Consider the following 23,265-nt stretch of genomic DNA (forward strand, 5'->3'; position numbering starts at 1 on the left):
TGACCCAGGTCCTTCAGTTCAGTCTTCCTACCAGCTGTCACAGTGGTTGCGTCTGTGAGGCCTCCAGCAACCAAGGACAGACCGCGACATTTGGCTGGTGGATTCATGTTTTTACTACGTGCCAGAACTTCATTTACAATTAACGAAACTGAGACCAGGCGAAAAGGGGACTTGCTCAGAGTCGCCCAAGGGACAGGGCATGTGAACCCACTTCTAGAGTGGGGCTGTCTGTCACTGACCCTTTCTTAACGGGGCTTTGGCCAAAGGGTACAGCTTCCCCGAACCTGTTTGCTTCTCGCGATTACCTGTTGGAATTACTCATGTTTCTGTTGGCGAGTGCGGTGCTGCATTCCCCCGGAGGCGGAGGGCGGCCAGCTCTGGACCCAGAGGACACCTGAGTCCCCTGATAGAGGATACGCTGCCCGGACTGGCCCACCCCCTCCTTGCTGACCCTCGCCCAGGCTTGCTAGGGCCTTGTGTTGGAGGCGGCAGGCCTGGAGGTAAGTTCTGGACGCCTTGGGTGTGCTGACCAGCCCTGCTTCTGGGGATATGTTCCCAGAGCCCTCAAGCCTCTGCCTGCTGGGGTTGCAGGTTCTGACTTGCCCCTGGACCTGGGCCTCAGCCCTGGACTGGGAGCCAGCAACAATATGAAGTGACTATGGTCTGGTTTTTCTATTAACTTCAGTCGCTTGAGAATTTTTGAGTTTAGTAGTATAGTATGATAGGACCTGAAAAAGTCTCTGTCCTTGATGGGAACTTAAGAAGTGGGAAGTAGGGACCGTTATCATGATTGTTGAGAGAGGAGGAGAAAGAATAGAGCTGTCTGAAAAGACTAGCAGACATCGGCATGGAGGCCTGAGGCTAAAGGTGTTGGGTTCCTGAAGTCCTGCCTCTCTATTCCTCTTTCTGGATAATGTATTCCAGCTAGAGAAGTTTTATGGTGTGTTGTGTAGCTTCAGATATGGCTGGATCCAGGAATCTGGCAATATTATGAATCTCTCTTTTTTAATCTCTCAGCTTTCTTTTTCCTTTTTATATTTTATTTATAAAGTATTTATTTATTTATTTATTTATTTATTTATTTATTTATTTATTTTTAGAGAGAGAGGAAGGGAGGGATAAAGAGAGGCCCTCAACCCAAGCATGTGCCCTAACCGGGAATTGAACCAGCAACCCTTTGGTTCACAGGCTGGCACTCAGTCCACTGAGCCACACCAGACAGGGCTCAGCTCTTTTCTCTGTGTCACCCTCATTCTGTGGCAAACTGTTTCTGGGCAGCATCACCCTTAAACTCTGGGTTCATATTCCAGCAGGTCTTGCAGGAAGATGGTACCTCTTTCCCAATAATTGCAGAAAATGTTCCAAGGCTGGTTCTTGTTAGCCTGCTTTGGAAACAGGGCAGAGCTCCTCCCATATGAGGACATAGGCTGAAATGGAAAGAAGAGGATCCCCAGAAGAGAATAACCAAGATTCTGTGACAAGAGGAGATGTTGAGTAGCAAGAACTTCTGACCTCCCTCCCATCCTGCTGAACCTCTGCTGAGGCTCCTGGATTCCCTGTCTGCCCCTCTGGGGAAAACCGAACTTCTTTTCTTGTTTTTATTGACGAGAAAATCACATAACATTTAACCATTAAAATATACAGTGCAGTGGCATTTAGTGCATTCACCAGTTTGTGCAACCACCACCTCTATCTAGTTCCAAAACATGTTCATCTCTCCTAAAAAAAAGCCCGATCCGATCCCAACTTCTGGTGAAGATGGAAGCATATGTAGACATGCTTTGCCTCCTTGTGCAACCATAAAAAGGATCAGAACTAACCTCAAAACAAAGAACACCCAGAACTGCCAGAAAATTGACCTGTATGGAGGAAGCCTGACAACCAGGACTTAAAGAAGCCATATTCATCCAGACAGGTAGGAGGGGCAGAGCGGGGGATCCTGGGTGGAGAGGACACGAGGTAGTAGCAGCTGGCGGATCAGGTGGTCCCACATTCATGTGTGGTGGATAAAAACTGGGATATCTTGGGAGTGAGTGATCCTAGCCCCAGGACAAACCATACATCCCAGGGTTCCAGTGCTGGGAAATTAAAGCCTCATAACTTCTAGCTGTAAAAATCAGTGCCGGTCTCTCAGGGGAATCCATTAAAAGGGCCCACATGAATTCTAGGGTCCTAGAATGTATGCAAAGCCACCCACTCTGGGGACCACCACCAGGGCAATAGCTAGAAGGGTGCCAGTCGCATATGGGAAGGGGTGAAGTAACTAGAAATGGAGCAAGTGCCAAGCTAGCTTCCAGCAGCCAGGCAGTGACATTGTCCCCTCTCTGACCCCTTTCCCACATACAGAGCCACAAAGCTGTGAAACGGTGCCCCACCCTGGTGAATACCTAAGGCTCCACCTCATACAACTTAACAGGTGCATAAGACAGGGAGTCAAAGTAGCTCTACCTAATATACAGGAACAAACACGGGGAGGCTGTCAAATTGAGGAGACAAAGAAATATGGTCCAAGGAGACTACAAGGGGCCCTCGAGGTGGACCGGGAATTTCCTCTTCTCTCCAACCCCCTTCCCTCTCTTCCTTCAATAAACCTAGTGTAAAATATTTAAAAAAGAAAAAATAAAAAGAAAGAAATATGGCCCAAATGAAATAACAAAAGAAAACCCCAGGGGAAAAAAAACTAAACAAAACTGAGATAACCAACGTATCAGGTGCAGTGTTCAAAACACCGGTGATAAGGATGCTCAAAGAACTGAGTACAGCAAAAGCATGCCAGAAGAAATGAAGGCTACACTAAGTGAAATAAAGAAAAATCCATAGGGAACCAGCAGTGAAGGGAAGGAAGCTGGATTTCATATCAATGATTTGGAACATAAGGAAGAAATAAACATCCAACTAGAACAGAATGAAGAAACAAGAATTCAAAAAAAAAAAAAAAAAAAAAGAAAACAACAAAAACAAGAGAATAAGAAGACTGGCACATCCCCAAAAGTGCCAACATCCGAATCATAGGGGAGTCAGAAGGAGAAGAGGAGGAGCAAGAAATTGAAAACTTATTTGAAAAAATAATGAAAGAAAACTTCCCTAACTTGGCAAAGGAAATAGACATACAAGTCCAGGAAGCACAGAGAGTCCCAAACAAGCTAGACCCTAAGAGGACCACGGCAAAACACATCATAATTAAATTCCAAAGGTTAAAGAGAAAGAGAGAATCTTAAAAGCAGCAAGAGAAAAGCATAAAGTTATCTACAAAGGAGTTCCCATACGACTATCAGCTGATTTCTCAAAAGAAACTTTGCAGGCAAGAAGAGATTGGCAAGAAGTATTCAAAGTGATGAAAAGAAAGGACCTACAACCAAGATGACTCTATCCAGCAAAGCTATCATTTAGAATGGAAGGGCAGATGAAGTGCTTCCCAGACAAGGTAAAGCTAAAGGAGTTCATCATCACCAAGCCATTATTATATGAAATGTTAAAGGAACTTATTTAAGAAAAAGATGATCAAAACTATGAACATTAAAATGACAAACTCATAACTATCAACAACTGAATCCAAAACACAAACTAAGCAAACAACTAGAACAGGAACAGAACCATAGATATGGGGAGGATCATATGGAGGTTTATCAGCGGGGAGGGGGAAGGGGGAGAATGGGGAAAAAGGTAGGGGGATTAAGAAGCATAATTGGTAGGTACAAAATTTGGGGTGTTAAGAATGTATAGGAAATGGAGAAGTCAGAGAACTGCTATGCATGACCCATGGACATGCACTAGGGGGGGGGCATTGCTGGAGGGAAGGGGCATACCAGGCAGAGGGAGGCAAAGGGGGAAAAATTGGGACAACTGTTAATAGCATAATCAATAAAATTTACTTAAAAAAAAAAGTACCATCTCCATCAGCAGTCACTCCCCAGCCCCTGACACCCAGAAATTCACTTCCTGTCTTTGTGGGTTTGCCTGTTTTGGACACTTCACATAAATGGAATCACATTGTGTGGCCATATGTGGCTTCTCTTATTGAGCATCATGTTTTCAGGGTTCATCCACATTATAGCAAGTATCAGTGCTTCACTCCCCCCCCTTTTTTTTTGACTACAGTTGACATTCAATATTATATTAGTTTCAGGTGTACATCATAGTGGTTAGACACTTATATAATTTATGAAGTGATCCCCCCATAAGTCTAGTAACTACCTGGAACCATACATAATTATTACAAGTACTTCACTCCTTTTCACAGCTAATATTCCAGTGTCTGGATGGACACATTGTGTTTGTCCACTCATCTGTGGATGGAATCTTTTAAAATTTATACAACTTTATTGACATGTATTTGACGTAAAAATGCATATTTTTAGGTTCGATCCCGGGGAGGGCATTAACCAATGAATGTATTAATAAGTGGAACAACATTTTGATGTTTCTCTCCGTCTCTCCCCCCTCTCTAAAATCAATAAATAAAAATTAAAAATGAGTAAATTAGGCCCTGCAGTGCCCTTGTTGGAATGGTCATACACTGTACCCAGATAATTGGCAAAGAAGGACTGTGATAGGAGTCTCACTTATTTTTGCTTATTGATTTAATACACTCACCCTGCCCTGGCTGGTGTGGCTCAGCGGATCAAGCACCGGCCTGCGAACCAAAGGGCCGCTGGTTCGACTCCCAGCAAGGGCACATGCCTGGGTCTTGGGCCAGGTCCCCAGCTGAGGGCGCACGGGAGGCAACCACACATCGATGCCTCTCTCCCTCTCTCTCTCCCTCTCTCTCTAAAAATAAATAAATAAAATCCTGGGGGAAAAAAAAAAAAAGATTAAAGCACTCCCCATGCCCTGGCTGGTGTGGCTCAGTGGATTGAACGCCTGGGATCGAACACCGGCCTGAAAACCAATAGGCCGTGGGCTCGATTCCCAGTCAGGGCACACGCCAGTCAGGGTGCATGCCTGGGTTGCAGGCCAATGTTTCTCTCCCTCTCTTTCTCCCCCCGTCTCTCTCTCTAAAAAAAGCTTTAAAAACAAAAAACAAAAAACACACGTCCTGACTGGTGTATCTCAGTGGGTTGGGCATTGTCCTGACAGGCCAAAAGTTCTCCGTTTAAATTCCTAGTGGGGGCACATGCCTGGGTTGCAGGCCAGGTCCCTAAGCGTTGAAGAGGCAACCCACACATCCATGTTTCTCCCCCTCTCTCCTTCCCTTCTTCCCCTCTTTCTATAAATAAAATCTTTGAAAAACACCACTTAAGTAGCTCTTATTCCTTTGCCAGGCACTGTTGTAAGCTTTTTATAAATATTAACTCAGAGGGACAAATATTAACTTAGAGTTGTTGGCACAGGTTGAATACTGTTGCTTATCTCCACTCTCCAGGATTAAAAAAAAAAAAGCAAAAACAAAAAACTGCACCTCTGGCCCTTTAAGATCCCTACCCCCATCCTGGGGCAAAGCCCCTAGAAAAAACGCATATATTTAAAACACACAAGTTGGTATTTGGACATGTACATGTCTGTGAAACCAACACCACCACTGATATGATGAACACCTCCCCTGCCCCCTCCCAACCCCAGCCATCACTCATCTGCTCTCTGCTGCTATCAATTAGTTTGCATTTTCTAGACTTTCCTATAAAGGGAGTTATATAGTATGTTTTCTTTGGTGTCTGACCTCTTCCACAAAACATAAGTATTCTGAGTCATCCAGTCATTGTGTCTGTCATCCTTCTGTTGCCAAGTTGTATTCCTTGTGCATGGACCTGGTGTGTTCACTCACCTGGTGAAGGACATTCTGGTTGTTTCCAGGGTTTTTCTTTTTTTCAGTATGTCATTGATTATGCTATTAGTTATCCCAATTTTTCCCCCCTTCGTCCCACTCTGCCTGGTACCTTCCTTCTCTCCAGCAGTCCCCCCATCCCTTATATACATGACCCATGGACATAAACTAGGTTCTTTGGCTTCTCCAATTACTTTACTATTCTTAACTTCCCTGTCTATTTTGTACCTACCAGTTATGCTTCTTGATCCCGCACCTTTTCCCCCATTCTCCCCCTTCCCCTTTCCCACTGATAACCCTTCATATCTATGGTTCTATTCCTGTTCTAGTTGTTTGCTTAGTTTATTTTTACTTTTTTAGATTCATTTGTTGATAGTTTGTTGTCATTTCCAGGGTTCTTCTATTACAAACGAAGCTCCAGTGGATGATCATGTCCAGATCAAATGTGTGTCTTGGTTTGTCTTGGGTGGTTGCCTGGGAATGGAGGGGCTGTCTCACAGGGAAGCATATGTTTAACTGTTGAGGAAGCTACCAAACATTTTTTTGTTTTTTTTAAAGATTTTATTTATTCTTAGAAGAGGGGAAGAGAGGGAAAGAGGGAGAGAAACATTGATTGGTTGCCCCTCTTACATGCTAGTCAGGGACTGAACCTGCAACATGGGCCCGTGCCCTGACTGGGAATTGAACTGGCGACCATTCACTTTGCAGGATGATGCCCACCACCACCACTCTGGTGGTGAACCACACCAGTGTGCCAAACTCTTTAAAAAATTGACGTATAGTGTTGTATGAAAGGAGAGGTTAGCACTCCCCTTGACAAGGATGAAAGGGACTCTTGGGGCCTAACAACACACATACAGTTAAGGCATTGCCACTTACTTTGTGGCATAAAAAATAAATAGAAAATAAAAAAATTGATGTATAATTGACATATGACATTTCACTAGTTTCAAGTGTGCTGTTTCCTTAAGTAGCTGCACCCATTCACCAGTCACATGAGGATCCTGTGGCATTTGCTTGTTTTACTACTTTAGAAAGGACACTCACTCTGTTCATTCCCCGTGGATGCCATAACAACTGACCACTCGCCAGGAATTTAAAACTCTCCCAGTTCTGGGACCAGAGTTACAGATCAAGGTGTCACAGGGCTGTGCTCCCACTGGAAGCCCCAGCAGAAGGTTGTTCCTGCCTGTCCCAGCTTCTGGGGGGCTCCAGTGTCCTTGGTATTGTGGCTGCATCACCACAGTCTCTGCCTCCTTTGTTCCATGGCTTCTCTCTCTCTCCTGTGTCTGTGCTTCTCTTCTGTCTCTTACAGGCACAGTCATTGATTTGGGGCTCACCCCAATAATGTAAAATGACCTCATCTCAGATCCTCCCCTTGATTACATCTGCAAAACCTGTTTTCTTATGCAGGCAGTCCTCACTTTATTGCACTGTACAGATGTTGGATATTTTTTGGTTTGACCAAGGAATTTTCCTTTTTAACTGAATTATACTTTTTCCACTTATCAAAGAACCCCCCAAATTATTATCTTCATTCTTTTTTTAAACTTATATTGCATTTATTTTATATTGCATTTACTCCTGGGTCATAAGTTTTTGTTTCTTCAGTTTTCCCCGGGAAATCATCATTCTTCAGGAATTATTCATTCACAGAGCAGACCACTATTTCCTATTTTAAATCCCAGGGCTCTCATGCACCCCTTGTGGCCCTTAATTGGGTGTCCACAGCGTTCTCATTTTTCAATGATGTTCTCACCGTGCGCCTCCTTGGTCTCCGGGCAGGCACAGCAGGACTTCAGAGGCTTCTCCTGCATCTCAGAAGGGGCATACAGCTGCCAGACCCAGCATCTTTTAGGCCTCAGATGTTGCATTCTTTTTTTTACAAATTGAAGATCAGACCCTCCACCAACAAAATAGTTGCAACTTGCTTTACTGTGGTGGTCTGGAACTGAACCCGCCATACTTCTGAGGTCCGCCTGTAAGGCCTTGTTCAGATTCTGGGGGCCTCCATACCAGCTGCAGCACAGTATGACCTCTGATTACACCCACTATGGAGTGGAGTGGTTCTCCCCATCTTAGTGTGGCATGTCTTGTCCTTTCCTTCTCTGGCCTAAGGGTGACAGGGCTGCTACGGGAGGCCAGGCTCAGCGGGTTCTCCTCGGGCCCTGGCCATGTGCAGCCACCTTCTGAGAGCCAGGAGGGCTGTCCTGAGGCCTGGGCGAAGGCATGCAACAGGCACCTGGTGAACCACACACTAACATCACTACTGTCAAGGTGTGGACATACCCATTATTCTGTTTCCCTGTGCCCCAGAGAAATCCTGTCCACTTCCTAAAGGATTTCTCTGAGCTGGGTCAAGCAGACTTTCCAGAAATTTCCATGGAGCCAACCTTTGCTGGGACAGAGAAGGGATGCCTCACTTGGTGATGATTTAGGCACCTTTTCCCGCCTCTCATCTGAGGACATTTTTCATTGCTTTTAGAGAAAGTACGGTGGGGAGGGGGGAAAGAGACAGACAGACATGGAACTCTGGAAGCAGCTTTTCTGAAATGAGCCAATCCCAGTCCCAAATCACCAGGAGCCCCTATTACAAGTGCAGCTTCCTGCCTTATGTGGAGCTTTGGTCCTGGGAGGAATTGCTGTGGTTGTCTTTTCCGGGTCAGTCAATGGCTTTGCTGGCCTCACTCAGAACCTTGTTATGGCTGAAATGTGTGCCACTCCCCAAAAGCATCTTAAGTCCTGACCCCTGGTACCAATGAACAGGATCTTAAAGGAGGGTCTTTGTAAATGTCATTAAGATGTTGTTCAGGAGTCAGGTGGCCCTGATGCGCACAGGTGTCTTCGTAAGAGGGAGATTTTGCACACAGACACATGGGATTAATAGAAACCATGTAAAGACAGGCAGAGACTGAGGTGAGGTGGCCACAAGCCCTGGAGCCTGGAGACTTTGGAGGGAACGTGGACCTGTGACACCTTAACACCTTGACCTTGGACTTCAGTCCTCCAGGATGTGAGAATTAAAACCAGTGGGTTTAAGCTGCCCCCCACCCATGTGTGGAGTTTTGTTAGGATAGCCCCCACTCACCCCTGGAGCCTCGGCATCGTGAGGAGCCCCACACCCCCAGGCCCATCTTTACAGGACACAAGCTCAGGCCACTCAACAAGCTGTCCCCTCATATTTGAGGTCAGGGGTTCTGAGTTCAGGGTGCCACCTTTTTTACCCGTCCCCCCCTCATTGCTAAGAACACAGCCGCTGAGAGATCAGGAGACAGCTGAGCATTGTCATATGTCACATTTATTGCTACAGTGCTGTTATGTACAGGACAGGTCTCCATACTGACTTCAAAGGGGCTCATTTAAAATTTCCAAAGAATCCAGCCAGCTGTGTGGGCACTTGTATAAAATTATTTTTAAAAAACTTTTAAAAAAGTTATCTTGAGGCACTCAGAGCACAATCTCCCTTATGTGTGGTTTCTTCCCCCCAACCCCAGTGCTATTTCTTCCCCCGCTGGGTTAATCTTATGTTATATAATTTAAATTACCCTGGCTGGTTTGGCTCAGTGGATTGAGCGTCGGCCTGCGAGCTAAGTGTCGCTGGTTCGATCTTCCAGTCAGGGCACATCAGAGAAGGAAAACTCTGACTCCAAAAAACCTCCGCTGCCTTGTGGCATACCTCTTCAGGGGAAAGGCTAAGGGAGTAAACCCCGACAGAAAATCCGGAGCCAGAGTCCCTAAGGCGGTTTGACGTTGTAGTCAACACCGGCAACTCCTGCAAGCGCACCTGAAGCCAAGCTGTATTGACTCCGTCTTTCCCTTGGACCCTTCAGCTGCGAAGAGAGGGGGGGTCTGCTGCATGGGCAACAGCAGACCCTCCATATCACCCTGCCCAGGCTCTGTAGCTTCAGCTTCACTGGAGAGGACACTCCAGCGTCATCACAAGATGTCGATTCAACACGGGAGGAGACAGATACCGTGTCACTCCCGAGTCGGACTGCACAGCCATTCTCGGCGGTGCAGATAGACTCTTAAGAAGCTACACCATCGTCTCTCGAGACGGACGGCTGCCGACGATAATTTAAATTACTCTTAAAAAAAAATTGATGACAGGAAGAGAAACGTCAATTTGTTGTTCCACTTATTTACGTATTCATTGGCTGATTCTTGTATGTGACCTTATCAAGGATTGAACAACCTTGTCATTGAGATGATGTTCCAATCAACTAAGCTACCCAGCCAGGGCTATACTTTATATATGTAAGACAGTTCAAAAATCTGCAGGCCTCAGGGGCACTAGGACCCTGCATGTCTGGATCAAGGGGCAAGGCTTAAAGCAGAGTAAGAGGGAAAACTGAGGCAGGTTCCCCAAGAGAAAAATCCATCAGACTAAGTGAGTCACCAGGCAAGCTGATGGCTTCTTGCTGTCCCAATGGGTCTTACCTCCAAGACCCAGGTGATACCAGGGGTCAGGAGTTGGCCCTGGCCCCAAGCCTGGGTATCTTGCCTGGTGCTGGCTGTGGGGTACTTCTGAGCTTCCCACAGGGCACTTTGCTCCCCAGCCTTGGGGAGTTCTGGTCATTGCGGGGGCGGGGAGGGTCAGGTGGGCCTGGAACTTGGGGACAACATCCCACTGAGATGTTGTTTGGGTGAATGCAGCCAGGCTGGAGTCCTTAAGGCCTCTATGGGTGGGGCAGGGGGCATAAAGGTAAGGAAACAGACCCCAGCAGGCCTGAGCCTCCACCTGGGTAACACAAGGTGACCAAGCATTGCAGTTTCCCTGGGAACTGCAGGGTGTCCGTTAGATGTAGATGATCAGTGTAAACCTAGGACAGTCCTGGGAAGCCCAGGATGAACTGGACCCCCGGACGACATGTAAGACAAATGAGACTAGAGGGGACTTGGGGAGGCCTGGTCCCAGGGCCCACAGGCCCAAGGGTGACCCACCCTCCTCGTTTTGCAGCTAGGCAGTAATTCGAGCAGGTACATAACCTGAGGTCTTCTCTGGACACAGAGACCCTGTATCTTCTCCCAACTCTGTCCATGCCCACCCCTGGCCCATCCACACCAGGATAGCCACTTGGTGGGGTGGGTAGTAGGGGTGGTGGTGCTGAACTCAAGCTACAGCCCTGCTGCTAAAGTGTAAAGACAGGCTTGGGTTCCCAGGTCAAAGGAATGAAGGACAGGGAATCTCAGGAGACCCCACAGCATTGAGCTCCAGCAGCGTAGTCCTCATACCTGGAAATTGGGTCACAGTACAAGTTCCCATTTTGGAGAGTTCTGTGGGCTCCAGGGAGAGTAGCTTTGGGGATCCCAGGGAATAATTTGGGGGGCCTGCAGGCTGTTATGGGGTGCTTAGGGGACCAGAGTGACTTCTGGTGGAGTACCCTTGGCATTTTCACTTGGGAGGGCCATGCCTCTGCCTGCCTGAAAGATTCATGTCCCCCTCCCTTGGAGGGAGAGAGGAGGGAGTAGGGAGGCCCCCATCAGAGAAAAGCCCACCCACCACTTTACCCCAAAGCAAGAAAACAAAACCCCAACATCTAAAAAACTAAATGAGACACACCCATCCCTGGGCTCCTGGTGCAGGGGTGGGGGCCCTCAGGTTTACAGTGGGGTCTTTTTAATACAACTTTTAATCTGTTTGATCGTGAAATGCAATGCTCATTTCTAGAAACAGCAGCAGAAATAGCAAGAGACATGAAACTTTTATACAAAAACATTTGTTGCTTACAAAACATATGCAAAAAAAGCTTAAAAAAAAAAAAAAAAAGACCAAAGGCATCTTCCTTGCTAATTTTCTAATACATTAAAAAAAAAAAAAAAAAAAAAATCTCATAACTAGCATTTTTATTTTCCTTACAAAAAACATCAGGCATAGGCACAATTTGCTGGTGGCTTTTGAAGAACAAGCCAGTTTTTCACAGCGTCTCTCTCCAGCGAGTGATATGTTTCAACTTTTCTATATTTTATACTTAAGGCATTTTTTTTTCTTTTCTGACAACAAAGTGTATTGTATATTTCTTGTTTGCTTTCCAGTTTTTACCAAAAAAAAAAAAAAAAAAAAAAAAGAGAGAGAAAGAGAGAAAGCTTCTTTCGGCCAGGACTTGGGTAGCAGGGCCAAGATGCAGTTTTGGGATCCATCAGGCAAGTCCCAGGGCATTGGGGTGGCTGAGGCCTGGGGGTGGACACGGCACATTCCCTGGGAGGATCCTAGATCCAGTTGTTGCGTCCAGGGCCCCTGTCACTTGAAGCCTCCTTAGGTTGATGTTGGCTCAACACTGACCACAGGTGTGTGTGAGTTGTGGACCAGCTGGCCCACATCGAGGATGGACCTGATACCTCGGTGTGACCATTCCAGGTTTGACGGAGGTTGGGTCCACTTATCCCACGGTGGCGTACCTTTCACATATGACCAGCAGGGTTGTGGGCCTCGCTCAGGCCTGGGTGGGTGGCTGAAAGCACCATCTGGGGGTCTCCAACCACACCTGATACCTTCTCCTCTTCTCGTCGCTTCAAGCAGGCTGCTTTGGGGTTCAGGTTACGTTCTGGTGGTAGAGGGAGAGCACTGTGGGAGATGGTCCCCAGAGAGGGAGAACACGAGGGGTGTGGGGAATGCGGCAGAGCCCCAGAGGGAGAGGCAAGGGCCCCCACATGTGTGGCTGCCTCCATTTCTTGACTTGTCCTCTCAGTCCCTGAGGCGGCTTGTGCAGCAGGGCTGGAGGGTTGTAAAGAACAGGTTGAGTGTTCCGGGGGATGTCAGAGTCTGAGACATGGACAGAGCCCAGGAGCTAATGCACACCCATTTCCACTGAAGCGCCATCGGCATGCAGGCGGGAAGGGGATAAGGTGGGGACTCCTGGCCTGGGCGCCTACCTCGCACCTGCTGCTCCAGGCCTAGGATGACCTGTACGGCCTGCTGCAGGATGAGCAGTTTGGTCTGCGCCTTGTCCGACTTGAGGTGCATCTGGCACATGCGCCCCAGCTCCCGGAAGGCCTCGTTAATGTCCCGCACACGCACCCGCTCCCGCGCGTTATTGGCCATACGCCTCTCCCGGTCCCTCAGGTCTTTCTCCTCCAGGGACAGCACCTCCTCCGTACTGCTGGGTCACAGCACCAGGGCCTCTGTTAGTTATGTGCAGGGGAAGGGGAATGCCCTGAGCAGTGGGCATGTGGGTGGGCAGGGCCAGGAGTGTGGAGGGCACCTGATGGCTGTGTGTGTGTTGGGGGAGCATTGCAGCACAGGGGCAGGCCTGTGGCTTATGTTTGTGGGTGGGTACCAAAGCATGAGTGTGTGTGCCTAGTGTGTGCATGCTCATGTCCGTGAAAATGTGTTCCTGGATCAGGAACCACAGGCAGTGTACCTGTGATTGATTCTAGGCAAGGCTGTGTGTTATGTTCCTTGGTCAAGGTCCAACTGTCACCAGGACATTTTGTGGAAATGGGAGGTGGGCCTTGATTTTCATCTATCCCTTGCCCATCCCACATACCCCAGGACTGGCCAGGAAGGCAGGGGAGGCCCGGTGCCCTTCTGGGATGACGACCTTCCCCATTCAGAGCAGTTACTTGCTGGGTGAGGGAGAGCTGGGCCTGCCTGGGTTGACCAGTGAGGCAAAGGCCTGGGAAGACCTCTGGGGCTGGGGAATGGTCCAGGACACTCAGTCCCACAAAGAGCCAACCAGCTCATACCCTCCAAGACCCCTACACTGGATTCTGGGTGCCCTAATAGCTAGGCCTGGAGTGCCCACCATAAGCCCTGTCCAGAGTCCCCAACTCTGGGCTGGAAGTGTGAGCTCCCTGGGCCTGGAGCATCTGCTCTTAGGACCACAATGGCGGCTCCAATTTATGGAGCACCATGTGTGCTAGGCACTGAGGTGAGCCCATTGCCCACACAGGAATCTGGAACGGAAGTCCAGACACCTGCCCACCCAGTTCACACCCAGCCCAGGACCTAGTAAGCTGCATGGCCGTGTGGCTTTGGAAATGTGACTTTTCTTTGTGCCTGTTTCTTTCTCAGTAGGACAGGGCCTAATCAAAATCAGGACACCTGCAACATTCAGTTGCAGTGATAAAATGAAAATGAGTGAAGGCCTGGCACATGGCATGTGCCTAAGACACAGGAACCTGAGCCCCTGGTGCCCTGTCCTGCTCCTGTGCTGGGGGGGGGGGGCTGTTGCCCTCAACCTGCCTGCTGGCGCCGGAGCCCAGGACAAGCGCGCAGACCAAACTGACAGCCAGGCTGGTGCTCCTCGGTCCCCTTTCTTCCCTCAAGTCTCCACTGGGGGCTTTGCGGAGGAAAGAGCCTGAGGTTGCCACCAGCCATCCAATACTCGGGCAGCAAGTGCGAGGTAAGGAGGGGCTGCCGGTGGAAGCAGAGACGGATAGGTCAGGTGGGGGAAGAGCACAAGAGTCAGAGAGCAGAGAGGTGAACACGGGGGACATGGCATGATGCCCACACCAAGTACAGATGCAGAAATCTGAGAACTGAGGGGACAGTGCAGGGTGGGCCAGAGCCCCAGCTCCAGTACAAGCGACAGTGCTGCAGGAGAAAAAGGGTTAACAGGTGTGCAGGATGGGGAGGAGTTAAGGAAGCAGCTGGTTTGGGGGGGAAGAGAGTCACTTGAGGGGGGCTTTTCAGATCCTCACCCAGCCCTAGGAAAGAGGGGTGAACCCCCTTTGTAGATGGGGGTTGATGGGGTCTTATGAGGTGTCTACTCAGAGTGACAGTGACAGCCTCTGGGCCCCAAGGGACACTGGCACCTGCTGGCCAGGCTCTGAGCTTCCAGAGATGGAAGGGGCGGGCAGGGGTCCCTAGGGTCCAGGACACAGTTCTGAGTCAAAGTGTCCAGGTCTGTAGGGCTCAGGGTCCAGAGTCTCATCCTCCCATTCCAGAGGTGGCACTGAGGGCAGGCCAGGCAGGGGGCAGTTGGTTAAGGATGGGAGGACGGTCACTGTTGGGGGAAGGGAAGAGTCACTTCAGGGGAAGGGATAGTGACTGGGGTGAGGACAGTCACTATTAGGTTGGTCTCTGTAGGGAGATGGTCACTATGAGAGGAGACCAGTCACTGCAGGGGGGTGCTGTCACTGTAGGGGAGGTGGGCTCCAGGAGGGGGAAGGAGAGAGCGGGGGCAGAGGCAATGGGAGGGGATCGGCGCCCCCACTGACCTCGCACCTGCTGCTCCAGGTTCAGGATGACCGACACGGCCTGGTGCAGGATGAGCAGTTTGGTCTGGGGCTTCTCACTGTTGAGGTGCAGCTGGCACATGCGCCCCAGCTCCTTAAAGGCCTCATTGATGTCTCGGACCCGCAGTCGCTCCCGAGCGTTATTGGCCACCCGGCGTTCCTTCTCCCGCTCAGCCTTCTGCTCTGGGGGGAGAAGGTCGTCCTCGTCCTCGTCCGGGCTATGGGGGTGGGGGGGGCCGGGGGGCCAGAGGGAGACAGTGAGGCGGGGAACAGGCGCAGGGCCCGCCGGATGCCTCGCGGTGTGAGTGCCACTGGTGTGAGCACTGTGTGCATATGCTTGTGTCCTGATGGGTGGGGCAGGGGCCAAGAAGGGGCTGGCACCTGGTGCGGATCCGGGGGGCCTTTAGCTCCTTCTTCTCCTCCTCTGAGTTGTCGGCTACTGACACATTCTCCTCATCCTCCTTCTCCTCCCGCTTGATCTCGCCGGTACCTGAGGCGGTGGCCCTGTGACCAAGTCCTGAAACAGGCTGGAGGTTAGGGTACAGCCAGCTCCAGGGCCACTCAACAAATCCCCTTTGGCCCCCTTGTGAGGGGCACAAGCTTACCTATGATAACTAGTCCTTCATTTGCAAAGTGTGTGTGTGTGTGGGGGGGGGGGTACAAACTACCTACCTTACACAAGGCACATAATTATAGACAAATGTCTGAAATTGGAAAGTTGTAGCCTTTAGAGAGAGAAGTGCGGGGGAATTTCAGTGCTGCCTAGAGGCAGGGAATTATTTTGTAAAACACTAAAGAGCTGCTCTCCAAAGAAATTGATAAGCCTGATTGTATCATAATTGAGAATTTTTGATGACTAGTATACCGAAGAAAATAAGATAAGTGTGGGGGAGAGAAATTAGGGGAAAAGGGGACAACTGTAATTGAAAAACCAAAATAAAAAGAAAATAAGATATGCCACAGATAGAAGTTACTCATCATGTATAAACCAACAGAGGCTGGGTCTCCACAATATGTAAAGGACTCCTACTGATCAATGAGAAAAGGACAGATGGCTGAACAGAAAAGCAAGCAGAGCACCAAGCAGGTGTTTCATAGGCACAGAAATGGACATGGCTATATGGAAATCTGCATCATTAGATCAACAAGAAATTTCAAGTGAGGACTAATGAGTTACATGTCACACCCACTAAGTCAGCTGAATGGAGACTTGACAATTCTAAGTACTGCTTATAACACAGTATGTTGGTGTGACCATTCTGGGAAACCACTGGGCATTATCTGGAACAGGTGGATGGACACGTGTGTACCCAGAAATGCCACAACTTGGAACCACGCCTGAAAAGTTCTTGGACACTTGCACTAGGAGACATGTTCCAAAAAAACACCTGATAGAAGCAGAGTGGGAAGTAACTTAATGTCCTAGGTAGTGCCTGGGCCTGTCCTCGGTCACTTGCAGGGTGGCAAACCTCATAATCAACATGAGCAAGCAAACAGATGCAGAGGAACACTGGCAGGATGTTGATTTTTGAAAGAGCAAGAACTATGTAAACAAAATAGAAGGTTTCAGGGGGAACAGTTACACTGAACTCAACTACACTGAGGTGCAAAATGGCACAATGCCGGCCACAGGAAATAGCTCAGGGTTCTTCAATGAATGAACCGAACCGAAGGGAGGGGAGAACCTGCAGATAGAAGCTTAGGGTTCCTCCTCAGCACTGTGGACACTGGGGCCAGGTCTCTCCCTGTGGGGCAGTTCTGGACACTGGGGTGATAAGCAGTATCCCTGGCACCCACCCACTCAAGGCCAGGAGCACCCCTAGTCATGAGAGCCACAGATGTTCCCAGATACTGCCTGGGAGACTTGGTGTGAAGTGACAAAATTAGGAAACATGAAAGCATTACTTTTTTTCTAAAAGCTAGCTGGCTTTGGGGGTGGGAGTAGGGGCAGAATGGGGCAGTTCCCCAGGCTGGTATGAGAGTCGGCTCTAATTTGGGTTGCAAGATGGGTTCCCAGGGTGCTTGGTACATTAAGCAGCCTTGTCATATACCAACATCATGTTACTGTCACCTGACATGGTATATTTTTTAGAAGGTTGATGGCAAGGGTGGGGTAGGTAGGTCAGGCTCAGCCACTGCCTGGTGGAGCCCCTGGATGTTTTGTGGGCCTCAATCTCTCCTGCTATATGTAGCAGGGTTGCCATTAACTGATCCTGGGACTGGCCATGATGAGGCCCAAGACCCTGATTCCTGGTATGTGCTTGTGAGCCCTACCATAAGACTACCTACCAAGTGGACAGCTGTCCTGCTCGCCAATGGCCTCCCCTTGCTGGCCCCAACACCTTCAAACATGTCACCCCCAGTCTTTAAAGAAATCCTCTTGACCTTACCCCTTCCCACTCCTGCTTCTTGAACAGTAACGTCCCAGCACTCCACGGGTGTTGCCCTTGCCTGTGTCATTCTGACCCCTAGTCAGTGTAGCCTGGGTCCTCACTTTGGTGACTGACACAGTCCACCGTCCTTCACCTCCCACAGCTGCCTGTCCCAATCTGGTCTGATGTTCAGGCCTGGACTCTGCTCTGTCCATGCACTGCCCATTGCCCCATCTAGGCTCTTTTGCCTTTGAACTCCACCAAGTGTGATGACACCCGGACCTCATCCTGAAATTCAGACTCAAATCCCATCACCACCTCCACATCACCAGGTCCTATGGGCTCTCCCTTCAGAATATCCAAAACCCACCCACTGCACCCTAGCTAGGTCCTAGCACCTGGCCCTACTACCCCTCCTGGACCAGAGAGTACTCACTGCCCTGGTCCCTGGTTCCCACCGTTGTCCCTATACAGTCCTCCCAGCAGCAGCCACCAAAAGGCACCAGTCAGCACCCGGGTCAGGTCCTGCCTGTCTTCCCCAAGGCCACCAGAGGGTACCCTAGTCTGGTCCTGTCCCTCCTCTTCTCATAGCTCTCTAGGGATCCAGCCTTCCTCAGGGTAAAAGCCCAACAGTTCTGTGTGGCTTACAAGGCCTTACACAATCTTCCCCTGTTCCCTACCTGCCCTCACGTTCTCCTCTCTCTCACTCTGCTCCAGGCCTGGTCCTGTCCTAGGACCTTGGCACAAGCTTCCCCCTCTCTCCACTTTTGCTCCTCGCTGGCTCTGCTCACATGTCACAACCCTATCACTCCAACTATCATTAAAACTACAATCCCTCTGTATCCCTTCCTGTCCCCACTTGCTCGAACCTATTTCCTCACCCTGCCGCCTGGGTGGGAGGGTAGTTGGTGCTTTCTTTGTTGGATTCCATGTTTTATATTCCCCAGAGCCTACAGAAGCACCAGGAACACACTTGGCACTGAATAGATGCTTGTTGGGTGAGCTCAGTTCACTAAACTGTTGGACGACTGAGTAAAAAGGCAGGGACCCTGATGGCGACAGCATCACCTCTGCCAGTGCCAAGACTAAAGACTGCTGGGATGTACCTTGCATCTGGAAAGAGATGACTGGTGACTCTGTTGGCCTCTCTAGGACTCCAGGTGCCTGCGACAGTAACCACACCTGCCTGGCCTCCACCCATTCTGGTAGGGCTTCCCCAGTTCCCCTCGTGCCTCAGTTTCCTCAACTGGAATGGAGGTGGGATAGTCCCAAGCAAACACTCAGTCTAACCTGGCTGTTCTAGTCTTCTCTATCATCCCTGTTTTTCAGAGAAAGAAGTAATGCCCAGTGACTAAGCCCCAGAGAGAAGGGGCCAAAGCACAGGTGACTTGGAGGTGCTGGCCACCCTACCCAGGCACAATACTGGGACTTACCACTGTAGGAGTCGGGCGGCCGAGAGAGGTCAGGGAGGGTGCTGGGCTGGCTGGGGAGGACCACATGGTTGTGTATGAGGCTGCCATTGCCGGAGAGGCTGTCTTCTGAGTGGCCACCTCCAACCTATGGACCAGAAACGAGAGTCAGGGCAGGAAGGGCTCTTGCCACCCACCTTCCTAGCCCTTCCCTTGCCCAGAACTCACCAAGCTGGTGTGCCGCCCACCTAGCGGCATGATGGGGCTGGAAAAGCCCGAGGCCAGTGTTCCATGGCTGGGCAGTAGCCCGTGCATGTCGCCTGAGGAACCCACAGCATGGCTGCGGAGCACGTGGATGGCCTCATCCAGGTGGTCTTCCATCTTGTTCTGCTGTGGGGGTCACAGGTGAGTGGCCTGGCTTCCAGGACCCCCACCCAGCCCTATGTTGTCTGGCCTGAAATATGTGCCTGCACTGGCCATGGAGACAGTGCTGGACCTTATTCCCAATAAGTAATTACAAAGTTCATTCTTGACAAAGGGCCATCTATGTCCTAATGCAAATTCTGCTGGTCACACAAGATCTAATAGCTCTTTCATGGGATTCAGTTTCAAAGTCACATGAAATATAGCCACAGCAGATATGCTGAGCCACCCCCACAGGCTGCCTCTTGTGCCCTGGGAATAGGCATCTCCATGCCTGTCCACAAGCACCTCCACCCCTTCCTCTGGGTGTTCCCATAAGTTAGCACCCTCCTGAGCCACACAGGAAGCTCACCAGGCTGTGGAGACCCCCATCATAGCTGGGGGATAAGGCACCAGGGGCTCCTGCTCGGGGCCACTGTGATGTTCCTGGAAAGGGTAGGAGACACATTATTGGGGGAACCTGAAGGGCGTTGGTGTAGCCTGATCCAGAGAGGGAAGGAAAGAAGAGGGAGGAAGGAATCTGGAAGGCAGGGGCAAGAAAGCTGAGTGGTCTGATACCCAGGATGGCCACATGGGGGTGCCCACACCCACAGAGCTGTTCTAGGGCCATGAGTCCAACCAGGTCCAGGTAGATTCTTATCCCCCAAGCCTCAGTTTTCCCATAAGCAGAATCAACAACCCCTTCTTCCCCACAGGGAAGATTACTGGCTCAGAGGCACATACTAGCTTCCCGAGAGGCCAGCTCCCCCTGGTCCTGCTACACCACACAGGTCTTCCAGAAGTCTGCTCTCACTCACCACTCCTCGCCCTGCCTTGCCCTCTGCAGCTCTCCAGGTACCCTTTTACAGGGAACAGGTAAGGGGGAATAGGAGGACCTGGCCCCCTCAGCACAACAAGCATAGGGCACACAGTTCGTGTCTAATATCTGCTGGGAGGACAAACACCAATATGTGCAATTTCTAGAGTCCAGGTGAGAGCCTCAGGTCAGCTGCTCTGGTTCTGGGCATCTCTGCCCTGCCCCTGTTGAGTCTCATGCCCCTCACACTCACAAGCATGGACTGCTGGGTCCTGCTTCCTGGCCTTTGCCCATGCTGTGTCCTAAGATTCCTGGCTTAGAGACCTCTTCCTGGAAGTCCATAGGAATATAAACTCCAAGGCAGGTGGTCTGTGCAGTTCCCCAACCCATGATGCAGCCTGACTTCTTCCCACCTGCCCCAGACTGGAGGCAGCAGACACAGCTCCCTGCCCAGCACCCTGTACAGACCTGCTAGACCCTGTGGAGAACCCACAGGGGTTGAGGGGCTAGACGAGAAGTTATTGCTTGAGTGATCCGGAGAGTAGATCTGAAATGGGGATGAAGAGAGACAGGGCCACCAGGCAGCCAGTCAGGGGCTGGCCTCTCAGAGTCACTGGCCCAGCCACCCATGCTATACCCACCAGCTGCCCCACCCCTGCCTTGAGCCTTACCGAGGCCAGTGCCTTCCCAAGGGCGTCCCCAGAGCTACCAGCTGTAGTCCCTCGAGAGCCTGTGGGTGTACAGAGGTGAGACCTAACCTCAAGAATTTGGCACCCCCAGTATCTAAGCTTGGCTTGGATAACCCAGCTGACAGGGAGCTCCCTTCTATACTCAGCTGCTGGGCATGGATCCCTAAGCTCAGGTCTGAGCAGACCCCAATTTTGGTCTGGTTTCTGCCTGATATCTTGCCACCGGCCTCTATGTGGGCTCTGAGACAGGCAGACCGCAGTCCCTGAAGTGAGAGATCCCCTCTGAGTCAGTTTTCCCAGTCGTGAAGTGGGGGAATCCACTCCTCAGTCATTTTCTCTTTTGTGGGGCTTAAAATTAACATATCACTAAACATAGCAACAATAGCACAAAAGGCAGGATGGGGTTAAATGGAAAGTGTTTCAAGGTGATAAGCCATTTTCAAACATCAGACTCAGCAGGACTAGCCTGAGCCTATCCCAGGAAAGGGAGGACACCATTAATAACAAGGGCCACATCAGGGTGGGGTGAGGAGGCCATACCCATGAGGCTGTCGGCACCACTGACAGGGGGCGTGTGGCTGGCAATACTGCCATAGGCGGCTGTGGGGGCCGAGAAAGTAGACACAGCTGGGAGCCCACCATTCACCTCCACGCTGTGCAGTTGGTAGCCCTGTGGTGGGATGGGGTCGGAGGAGGTCAGATGGGGTCAGACAGGGTCAGACAGGGTGCTACCCAAATGCATGCCCCCACTCCATCCTGAGGGGCCTACCATACGCTCGTGCTGGTGCAGGCCACCAAACCCACTGCCACTACCACTGCCCACAGAGCTGCTGCCACCCGGTGGGAGGGGCAGTGGGGACGAGCCCCCACCCAGCATAGGCCCGAAGCCTGCCTGGCCTGGGGGGCTCCAGAGCTCGGCCGAGGGGTGCAGGCTGCCATCTGTGGAGAGGAGGGGATAGTGAGGTGGGTGGGTAGAGGGACCTGGGCCCTGTCCTAGCCGTCTTGGGTGAGCCCTCACATACCTGCCATGTAGAAGGGGGTCGGGTAGGTGCTGCTGGGGGTCTTGGCGGATGGGTAGGGGGTGGCATCCCTGCCGTAGTCATCACCTGAGCTGGGTGGGTACACCTATAGGCAGGTAGGTGGGTATGGACAGGAAGGGCAGGACTCACCTATCCCCAGCCCTTGGCTTGCCCCTTCCCCGGTCCTGCCCTCCACCTGGACAGCAATCTATCCCACCACCCCATTTTCCTGAGCTGGACCTCTTGCACAGAGTTCCTTTTCCCTTCTTAATCCAACAAACTCCTTTTAAAGCCCAACTGTGATGCCCCCAGGTATTCCTTCTTCCTTGTTCCTCCAGTACTGGAACCTCCCTTGGCCTCATTCCTGACCATGAAAGACCCATGAGCCTCAGAGACAGGGCCCTGGACTAACATAGCACCCAGGTATCCCAGAACAGGGAGATAGCAAAGGTCTTTTAGGATCAGTGCCAACTCTGATCAGTGGGCACTGCCTGAAACTAAGGCAGAGCCCAGGAGAAAGTGCTGGGATCAACTGATGTCTGTCTGAGCGCTGGAGTAGAACAAGTGAAACAGAGTGCTGGTGTGATGAGGTGGACCCAAGGGGCTCTCACCTCTAGAAACTGGGGTGGGGATTCAGGTGAAAAAAAGAAGGGGGAGTCAATGACATCAGGAATCAAATCTTAAGACCTCTTGAACCTGACTGTACCTCCTGGACGTGGAATGTCAACCTCTGACACTAACCTCAAGCCTGTAGCCTGAGTCAACCTGTGGGGGGCTCTGTCTGACCTCTGGGCCCAGGGGCTCCTGGAGGCTGGCATAAAGCCAAGCTGAGGAAACAAGCAAATTGCCTTTTCATCCCATGATTAAATTGCCTTGCCAACCTCCAGGCAGTGTGGTAGGAACACAGGGTGGCTTAAACCTGGGTGGGCAGGGTGGAGGCAGAGGGAACCTCCAAACTGGCCCCCAGGGTATTGCCACCTGTTCCCACCCTCAGGACCCTATCTGTGCCCTTTCTATGGCACCATAGGACATGACATCTTAAAGAAAAATTGCTAGGAAGAACTTCCCAAAGTCCCTGGGAGGTGGTCTCTATCAGAGCTGAGACCTCAGGACAAAGCCCAGCTGGCTGGCCTGTCTAGCTGAGGCGGGGGAGGGGGTTGGGCCCAGAACCCACGTGCCCACACTCAGGAGGCCACACGAATCCATGTGTTCCCAGCTACAGCAGCACACACAGTCCAGCTTCCTGACTGACACAGTGTGGCCTCTGCTCCATCACATGACTCACCGAGGATGGAAGACCTGGCGGCACTTTCCGGACTTTCTTGGGCTGCGTGTCTGTTTGGAGAAAAAGGAGTGAGCCACCCCAATCCAGCCTGGCTCCTGCTCCACCCAGCCAGGGTTACACGAGAATCCTTCAAGGCCCATGGACACGCTTATCACTGGGGGTGTCAGGAGACAGCCCATCCCTGTATCGGAGAGGAGGCCCTTGAGCTTCCCTTTTAATGAAATTATTTAAATAAGGGCTTGGGTCAACATGCAGGGGTCTGACAATGTGCAAGAATCATGAGGGTGATTGGAACTATTATAACAATATAATCAATAAAGAAAAGCTGGGA

At 50.7% G+C, this 23,265-nt stretch overlaps 1 protein-coding gene, 1 long non-coding RNA gene and 1 other non-coding gene across 14 annotated transcripts in view; 2 read left to right on the forward strand and 1 right to left on the reverse strand.

The window, feature by feature from the left end:
* The first annotated feature begins 22 nt into the window (after positions 1 to 22).
* Positions 23 to 23,257, forward strand: LOC149999592 (uncharacterized). Its single transcript, XR_016513489.1, has 3 exons — positions 23 to 500; positions 18,261 to 18,518; positions 22,866 to 23,257. It is a non-coding gene; the product is annotated as an uncharacterized LOC149999592 (long non-coding RNA).
* LOC149999593 (U6atac minor spliceosomal RNA) lies at positions 6,543 to 6,664 on the forward strand. Its single transcript, XR_016513859.1, has one exon. It is a non-coding gene; the product is annotated as a U6atac minor spliceosomal RNA (small nuclear RNA).
* TCF3 (transcription factor 3) overlaps positions 11,448 to 23,265 on the reverse strand; it is a 37,235-nt gene continuing 25,417 nt past the window's right edge. For 2 of the 12 annotated variants that reach the window (XM_090289193.1, XM_090289192.1), the window contains exons 8-19: positions 22,935 to 22,984; positions 21,653 to 21,755; positions 21,400 to 21,569; positions 21,171 to 21,300; positions 20,613 to 20,671; positions 20,410 to 20,488; positions 19,498 to 19,571; positions 18,951 to 19,109; positions 18,747 to 18,870; positions 15,323 to 15,458; positions 14,924 to 15,159; positions 11,448 to 12,306 (exon numbers count right to left, since the gene is read on the reverse strand). In XM_090289193.1, coding sequence (XP_090145319.1) covers positions 12,164 to 12,306; positions 14,924 to 15,159; positions 15,323 to 15,458; positions 18,747 to 18,870; positions 18,951 to 19,109; positions 19,498 to 19,571; positions 20,410 to 20,488; positions 20,613 to 20,671; positions 21,171 to 21,300; positions 21,400 to 21,569; positions 21,653 to 21,755; positions 22,935 to 22,984 — 1,463 coding nt within the window. In that variant the 3' untranslated portion in view covers positions 11,448 to 12,163. Of the gene's footprint in view, positions 12,307 to 12,634; positions 12,884 to 14,923; positions 15,160 to 15,322; positions 15,459 to 18,746; positions 18,871 to 18,950; positions 19,113 to 19,497; positions 19,572 to 20,409; positions 20,489 to 20,612; positions 20,672 to 21,170; positions 21,301 to 21,399; positions 21,570 to 21,652; positions 21,756 to 22,934; positions 22,985 to 23,265 lie in introns of those variants that run through there. The other 10 variants (XM_090289195.1, XM_090289194.1, XM_090289191.1 and 7 more) reach the window with 8 other exon arrangements.

The sequence above is a fragment of the Furipterus horrens genome, unplaced genomic scaffold (genome assembly GCF_987537825.1).
Source record: "Furipterus horrens unplaced genomic scaffold, mFurHor1.1.pri manual_scaffold_10, whole genome shotgun sequence".
Taxonomy (NCBI): domain Eukaryota; kingdom Metazoa; phylum Chordata; class Mammalia; order Chiroptera; family Furipteridae; genus Furipterus; species Furipterus horrens.